Here is an 8,505-nt window from a genome sequence, read left to right on the forward strand (position 1 = left end):
GCCTCCCGCAGGGCGGTCTCACGAGGCCCCTCGCAGGGCGGATACTTCTAGGCTTGCTACCCAACCTCACGAGGCGCGTGGTGATGTGAGCCATGACGAGCGGAGCCAGGAGGGCGCCAGCAGGCGCAGGCAAGGACACTTTCCTCTTTGGTGCTAAGGAGGCAAGGACGTACGCGGGTTCCGAGGAATCCCCCAAAGGTTGCCATTCCGGCGCAACGAGACCAAGACCACGGATTCGCCAGGACAGAGGTCATCATCGAGCCCATCAGTACGTCACGACCAGAAGCTTTGAAGGCGAAGACCACCTTTAGTCAGGATAGGGTGTACTACTGCCCCCCTTCAAAATTGGTCGTTGTGGTATCCCTTCCCACCTAGAGCCTTGGGGGAAGAGGACCGGGCCAGTATAAATATATGCTAGCCTCCACCGTATAGAGGGGTCGAATCCATCTGATCCATTCACCCCCAGCTCTCACGAGGCAGCTCACTCTTGTACTAGTTTATAATCATCCTCCTCGCGAGGCAACCCACCACAAAGCAGGAGTAGGGTCTTACACCGCAAGGTGGCCTGAACCTGGGTAAATCATCGTGTTCCTTCCTTCTTTCGCTCGCTCAAGCACGACGGAGCAAGGCCGTGAGGCCGTGAGTAGCAAGCCATAGCCAAACAGAGTCCTTCGCGCACGCCCCATAGTTCAAACCTTTCTTGGGTCTGCGAAGCCCCGATTCCGACATTTGGCGCATCGTCCAACTTTGCTTCCAGCGTGGCGAGAAGGTCGCCAACAACATTGCGGTGTACGAGGGCCTGATCGCCGGGCTCAAGGCCGTGGCCGCTTTGGGGGTCAAGCGCCTTACCATCAAAGGCGATTCCCAGCTCCTTGTCAACTTCTCCAACAAAGAGTACAAGTCGAAGGACGATCATATGGCGACATACCTTGAGGAGGTACGTAAAAATTGAAAAGCGTTTCCTGGGCTTGGAATTGCAGCACGTCCCGCGCGGCGCGAACAAGGAAGCTGACGACGTCGCCAGGTGGGCATCCCGCCGCGAGCCTCAAAACCCTGGCGTCTTTGAAGAAAGGCTCTTCAAGCCATTAGCTGCACCCCCGACGATTGGCCCGACGCTGCTCCTGGAGGAGCTACCGCCTGCACCGGCCACGGGCGCCCCGACCTGTGGCCCGACCTCAGGAGCCCGCCTGCTTCTGGCATTGGAGCCCCAGGCAGGCAACTGGGTTGAGGAGCTCCAGGCAGGCAGTCAACTTAGTGTTGTGGATCTGCCCTGAGTTTGAGGGCGGTGTTAGAGTTATATTATGTTCCAGGTATAGCATGTGTATTTTCCCCTTTGTATGAGGGGTTTCCTACGTATTTACCACCTTTGTTTGGCACAACAACACCCACCCTGCATTATATTAAAAACAGTGGGCCACATCCTGCCCCACAAAACATTAAATTGCCAGAGACTTGAAAGTCCCAGAAAACTAAAGCAAGCTTATACATGACCCTGAAAATACACATGTACACACTCCTAATAACATAAATGTTGAGGATATCACTTATCGTTAGCATTTCACTCCGCTGGGAATTACTCCCTCCGTTCCTAAATATAAGGTGTATTAGTTTTTGAAAAAGTCAACTATTGTCTATGTTTGACCAACTTTACAGCAAAATATATAAAGATTTATAATACTAAATATATAAAATGTAAAAATATAGTTCATGATGAATCTAGTGATAATGATTTGGTATTCTAGACATTGATATTTTTGTCTATAAACTTGGTCAAACTTAGAGAAGTTTGACTTTTGAAAAAATAATACACCTTATATTGAGGAACGGAGGGAGTAGAGATTAATCAAAAATCGGTCGATTAATCGATTTTATCAGTTGACTACTAATCGGCCTGTTTTTGCTTGGAATTTCTAGGTTCCAAGCAGTAATAAGGTAAAAATGGAAACAACTGTCACTGTGCTCTATGCTTTTAAATAGGACAACACTACATCAATGCATAACTACATATTACATGTCAAACAATGAGTCAATGACAAATAGAATAGGACAACACTACAACACATGTCCTATCGAACGGGGGATGAAGTGTGATGTGCGGGAGGCTACCGAAGGGGAGCCCTGTTTGGGGATTTCTAACCACAGGGCCCGGCCTGATTAATCGCTAGATTCCCGATTAGTCGCTTGTCAGAGCGATAAATCGGCCCAAATGATAAATAGCAAAGATAAGGTATAATCTTAGCGGCCACCCACCGATAAGCAATAAATCGATGAGTTGGACGATATTTTGAACATTAACACGTGTCTTGGATAACTCCACAGCTTGCCACGATACATGCACACGCGTCTGCTGACGAGCTCCTGCGTGGACCAACTCCAAGAACGGGCTCGAACGGTGGCCACCACCAGCTGGAGAAAGCATCTTGCAGACAGAAGGGCCTCCACTAGCGATTGGATATTGGAGGTTGCAGAAGCTGCTGATGCTTGAGAAGATGGGGATGCTCATGCACCAGCTGGCGGCAGTGTTGGACATGTAGAATACTGATGAAAGAGTTGAATGAGAAGGAAAAAAGCGCTCGCTAGAGGTCTGGGAGAAACCCCTAAAATGCGCAGTGAATGTCGGATGCAACGCCGTTCAATACTAAGAGCCACGCCAGCCAAATGCTCAAATCCGAAACCCAAAAAGGGGCCTCCACTTATGGAGGTTGAAGAGATCTCGAGCAGGAGACTGGCAAGAGACACGGCAGGGGCAGTCTTATGGAGATGCATAGATAGCACAAGGAAAGCATCACCCCCGCAAAGAAGATTATATGGCAAAGATTGCAAGAAAACACAGGCACCTGGCCTGATCTGGCCTGAACAGATTGCTGGACACCCATATGTGAAGCCCCACAAGCAGAATTTGGACATCGGAAGAAAAGGATGGGGTTAAGCTAACCTAGTGAACTAAACAAATGGATCCGGTAGGGGCATGGGAAATTATTGAAACCACGACTTGCCGACGGCAAACCCAACTCCAAAATCCAACCGTGAGGCAAGGGGATTAAAGGAGGGTTAGATCCGGCAAAGACAGTATAAGGGAGGTTATTTGAGAGGGCTACAACCAAACGTACCATGGAAAGGCTGAAACTAAGGATAACCACGATGGCTGCAATGCCATGGACGTCAGAGAAATGAGCTCGACGGTGCCTCCAAACCGCCGAAAGGAAGCCTAAACTAGCCATAAAGGATGCAAACCAAGTGGATCTACAAAGGGGAGGGTGGCACCGAGCTCCTCTCCCCTCCTCTAGTAGGACGAACCGATAGAGGAGAAAGGGAGAAGAGGCGATGGGGGAGCGAAGGTGGAAGACCGGAGCAGAGGACTTGAGGAGAGAGAAAGAAAAGAAGAGAATGAAAGCGTCATGGAGTTGTTTACATATTTACCACCTGTACATGTACTATATATATTAGCCCTTGGCCCCAATGGAATACAAGTTGCTATTTCCCTAACAATGGTATCCTTTGGAGGAAAACAATGCTATGATCAAATATTTAATGAAACTATATAGCTAATAAGAGTGGCTGACTCTGCGTGAGACTTAAAAAGAAAAGCAACTTACTCAGTTGCTAAGAGCCCATCTGCCAAACCACCAATGAAAATCACCTGACGGGTAAAATCACCAGTCCTAAACGCAACCTGAAAAAGGGATGTAAAGTTATCACACAAACGTTGCAACAATAACAATAAACATAAAACGATTCATGAAGAGAATTTGTAGATGCAATCATGCAAACCACAATATGATGAGGGGAGAGGGGTGTCGAGACATCAAAATAATATTAACAATTCATGAAGAGAATTTGTCGATGGAATCATGCAAACCATAATATGATGAGGGGTATCGAGAAATCAAAATATATTCTTTTTTTTCTAAATCCCCGATAATATAATAGAAAATAAATAATGGACATGTGTATGCTAAAAAGATAAAGGCTTCTAAGAGATTTCAAGTAGACACTGCCAGATGTAAAAAGTTCCTGTGCTTGAAAAAATCTACTATGTCATATGTTTAAGACCAATCCTTTGTACACTATCACACCTCTTTTGTACAGGATAGCTATCAATTATGTTCTCAGAGGTTGCAATCAGCAATAATGAAAATACAGTACTGAAATGATAATCTGACCATTACATATTTTTAACAACAACAAAGCCTTTAGTCCCAAACAAATTGGGGTAGGCTGAAGCTGAAACCCATAAGACATAAGCTGGAGAAAACAAGAAAACGACATGCATAAAGGGTCTACATTGTATATTGAGTAGGCTTTCTTCCACAAGAAATGGCAGACACTAATGGACAAATCAACAAAAGGCATGACCATGCAACATCAGCAAAGGAATTAGGGCATCTCCAATGTGGACCCCTACTCCGGCCTCAAATGTTTGGACCGGATTGTCCGGACACTTTGAAGCCTCCGACAAGGACCGTCAAGACGTCTTAAATCCCGCAGCCCGGCCCAAATTGAGGGGAGGAGTAGGGAGTCCGGACATCTGCCACGCCAGATCTAACAGTCCGAACCCACCCATTATGACCGCGGATCGCCGCCCCGCTTCCCAACGGGATTTCCCGTCGTCGCCTCGCCTTCCCAAAGCGATTTCCCTCCCGCACCCTCACTTCCAGACATGGTTTCATCCCCTTAAAACTGGATGTCGCTCCCCTCCCCTCGCCGCCCAGTCTCTTTGAAAGCCGCCATGGCACCCCGCAACCATCACAATGTCAATCTCTTCATGTGTCCATCATGCCGAAGCCAAGGGAGTGTGAGCCACCCATGGCGCTCGCCGCCCATCACTTAGCCTACGCCGAGTGTGAAAAGTGCAAAGTTCGTGATGCTCTCAATCAGGCGGAACGGCACAAGACGGTCACTAGGGAGAACTGCCACAACACCCACTTATATGCCGCAGAGGAGCTTGTTGCCGCTCCCATGCCAGCCACGCCAGTCACCGCTCCAGCCACCTCCAAGGATGCCCTCTCCGATGTGTCCGAGGAGGTAGCTTCCATGGCTTTGGACGTGATGATATTCGATTAGTCGTAGTTTATTTTACTATCTATTTGTATGGCAAATATGATGTTGAACATCTAACTTATATTAAAGATGTTGCATTTTGAGGAAAATATGGGTGCTAGCGTTAGATGGTTGGCGCCCGCCGGACTTGATTTTTACCAATTACACCAGAGCGTTTCCAAGGGCGAATCCACTTTGTAGCAATCGGAAGGTTTATAACTCTAGTTCTAGTGTTTGTTGTTGGTTGTTCAGAGGATAAAACAGGTTCTAAGATGTTGTTCCTGAGTCCCGGGGTGACACCATCCGTTCGATGTTTTTGCCCCCTTAGGAAGGAACAAAAAAGAACATAATGGCAAGTTGGGACCGCCAAAAGCAACCGAAAGCAAAATCACTCACCCATGTGGGTCGTGAAAGATTATACAAGCTTCCTTTTTCCTACAGGAATCAAAGAACCACACGCATCAACGTAGAATCCCACGAGCTAAAAAGCAGGACGCTGCAAATCCAAACAGGAGATCCCGCATCTCGAACACTAGGGGGAATCTCGAGTTCCAAATGCCACGCAGGTAAGAGGTACCATAGAAGCATCCAGAAATCCGATCCAAAGAATTCCCCACGCCAAAGGAATTGCGAAGCACTTAAGAGCATGCAGCCGATGAGCTGAACTGAATCCAACACCCCTGGGAAAAGGAAAAGAAAAACTCGAAACCGTCCACAGATCATTACTGCGAGCTACGATGAGAGGCTTGACGGACGAGAGAAATAGGCCCGTACCTGAGCGGACTTGGGCCCGTACTTGAACAGCGTGCCCTGGAGCTGCTTCCTGCGAGCACCTACGCCTGTGGTGGCTACAGGGGCAACGACGCCACCCTTGCCGCTCACGGCAGCAGGGGTGTCGGGAAGGGAGACGGGGGCGGAGGTGACGCCGCCGGCGGGAGGCATGGCTGAAGAAGGGGGATTGCCGGATGCTGTGCGCACGATTCCGGAGAACCAGGAAGAGGTGGAAGCCGGCGAGGTCATAGCGGCCGCCGGTGAGGTCACGGCGAGGGCACCACGGGGACGGGAGGTGCAGCGAACTTGACGACTTGGGATCGGGGAGCAAGGGCATCTCCGAGGCATCCTATCTGTCCTGGATATCCGGTCCGGATACCTTTAGGTGGCGTTTGGCTTGTTGGCCATCCATAACTGGTTGAGGGATAGCCAGATTTTCAGATGGTACCGCGCGTTTGGTTGAAAGGATAGAGTGTCTAGGGATAACCAAATTGGACAGGTCTAGTGGGTGGCTGTTGCCCCGCTAACGCTCCGCGGTTGCTGGCCGAAAAATGAAATATTTTGTCTCCCTAATTCATATTAGGCAAGGTGAATAGGTATGCACATGTGTGAACAGAATAATTAAAGTATCCACGTGAATAGATGTGGGGCCTTGATAAGGACCAAACGTTCGTCCTAGGCAGGCGCTGGACCAAACAGAAACGTTCGATGCGGGAGCGCCCTCCACCGAACAGAATTGTTCAGTCTGGGAACGCTCCAGCCCGAACCCCTCCTTCACGAGCAACATTGGCGATACGTCCAGGTTAAAGAAAGTGGGCCAGCAAAAAGGCCCAGGTATGCACACAAAATATTCAAGTATTAAAAAGGCGGTAATTGCACACAGACTAGAAAGTCAAAAACAGAAAAAATGCCATGGCAAAAATTACACTATTTTTCCGTAGCAAAAAAATACTTTTATTCACATCACAAAATTTAGTCTAATTTGCCAAGGCAAAACTTACTCTATGGCAAAAATTACATGGGATACTTTTATTCACATGGCAAATTTTAGTTTAATTTGACATGGCAAATTTTACTATATTATTGCCATGGCAAAAGTTTACACTATTCTTCCATGGCAAAAAACTTTTATTCACATGGCAAATTTGAGTTTAATTTGCCATGACAAAAATACTTTTATTCGCATGGCAAATTTTAGTTAATTTGCCATGGCAAAAAATTACTCTATTTTTGCCATGGCAAAAGTACTTTTATTCACATGGCAAATTTTAGTTTAATTTGCCATGGCAAAAATACTTTTATTAGCATGGCAAATTTTTGTTTAACTTGCCATGGAAAAATTTACTTTATTTTTCCATGCAAAAATACTTTTATTCACATAGAAAATTTTCGTTTAATTTGCCATGGCAAAATTTACTCTATTTTGCCATGCAAAAATACTTTTATACACATGGAAAATTTAATCTACTTTTTCCATGGCAAAAATACTTTATTCACATGGAAAATTTAGTTTAATTTGCCATGTTGTAGCTAACAAAAATTTCAAAAAATTGCCATGTGAAATTTACAAAAATTGCCATGGGATTTTTACAAACGAATTGCAACAGTTTGTTGAGAAGAACATCTATAAATTGCCATGGAAATAGTACTAACAGCTTCAAAAACATGGCAAACCATATTATATTTTCTTGCCATGGCAATGAAAACATGATTTCGACACGGCGACATACTTTGTGTTTCCACGGCAACTTATTTATGGTGTTTTGCCATGGTCAAAAATAATTCAATTTGGGATGGCTGGAGAAGTTGAGACGACATGGCAACATATTTTGTGTTTGCATGGCATAAAACAGATTTTAAGATACCATCAACTATAATTCCTAAAAAAGTTTGTCATGCAATATTTGTCAATTAGCATGAAAACAAAAAGTAAACAATTTCTGCAAATTCATGAACGACTGAGGAAATGAATCACACAAAAATTGCAACATATGGACTGGGCTAAAAAAATTGAATCACCATCAGTGTTGAGCTAGTGACACAAAAAGTTGAACCTGTTCACTAAGACTATCTTCAAATGCAGCACTTGAGCGGCCGAAGAAGACGAGGAGGATGTGCCCGTTGCCCATGTGCAGCGTATGGCTGTTGTGCTAGGAGAAGCTGTGGTCGTAAAGGGCGCCACAGCGCAGGATGGCATCCTCGCCTCCCGGCAGCCGCGCATCGGACGAGGTCGGCGGCGTCCAATAGGACAGAGAAGACGAGGAGGAAGGTCTCGTCGCCCATGGACGCTGAGCTCGAAGAAAACGCGACCATGGCCGGCGCTGAGGTGTTGGACGCCCGCCGTCGCCTCTAGGTGGCCGCGCTTTACCATGATTTGGTTGGCCATCTCCATCGCGTCGGCCCGAACGCCGCCGCCATGGAGCTCCACTGTCCTCAGATCCATCGTCGCCGCCGGGAACCATCCCTCTGCCCGGATCCGCTCCTCCACGCCCTCCCGAACTCGCCTTCGTCGCGACGCCCTTCGCCAAGTCCACTGTCGCCGACCTCTGCTTCCTCTGCATCGAACAGGAGCTTGCCTGCTCGTCCCGCTCGACGCTGCCCGATCCGCCGCTTGCGTGGGCTACACGCAGCCGGCCCAACGCATCTCCAGCACAGCGCGCCGTCCCGTCGGCCTGATTTGGCCGGCCATCTTCA

At 47.4% G+C, this 8,505-nt stretch overlaps 1 protein-coding gene across 5 annotated transcripts in view; it reads right to left on the bottom strand.

The window, feature by feature from the left end:
- LOC119363593 (UPF0613 protein PB24D3.06c-like) overlaps nucleotides 1-8,462 on the bottom strand; it is a 49,551-nt gene extending 41,089 nt beyond the window's left edge. Inside the window, exons 1-2 of one of the 5 annotated variants that reach the window (XM_037628978.1) lie at nucleotides 5,815-6,227; nucleotides 3,597-3,673 (exon numbers count right to left, since the gene is read on the bottom strand). In XM_037628978.1, coding sequence (XP_037484875.1) covers nucleotides 3,597-3,673; nucleotides 5,815-6,159 — 422 coding nt within the window. In that variant the 5' untranslated portion in view covers nucleotides 6,160-6,227. Of the gene's footprint in view, nucleotides 1-3,596; nucleotides 3,674-5,814; nucleotides 6,233-7,865 lie in introns of those variants that run through there. The other 4 variants (XM_037628980.1, XM_037628979.1, XM_037628976.1 and 1 more) reach the window with 4 other exon arrangements.
- Between the last annotated feature and the right edge of the window lie 43 nt (nucleotides 8,463-8,505).

Source organism: Triticum dicoccoides, chromosome 2B (genome assembly GCF_002162155.2).
Source record: "Triticum dicoccoides isolate Atlit2015 ecotype Zavitan chromosome 2B, WEW_v2.0, whole genome shotgun sequence".
Classification (NCBI taxonomy): domain Eukaryota; kingdom Viridiplantae; phylum Streptophyta; class Magnoliopsida; order Poales; family Poaceae; genus Triticum; species Triticum dicoccoides.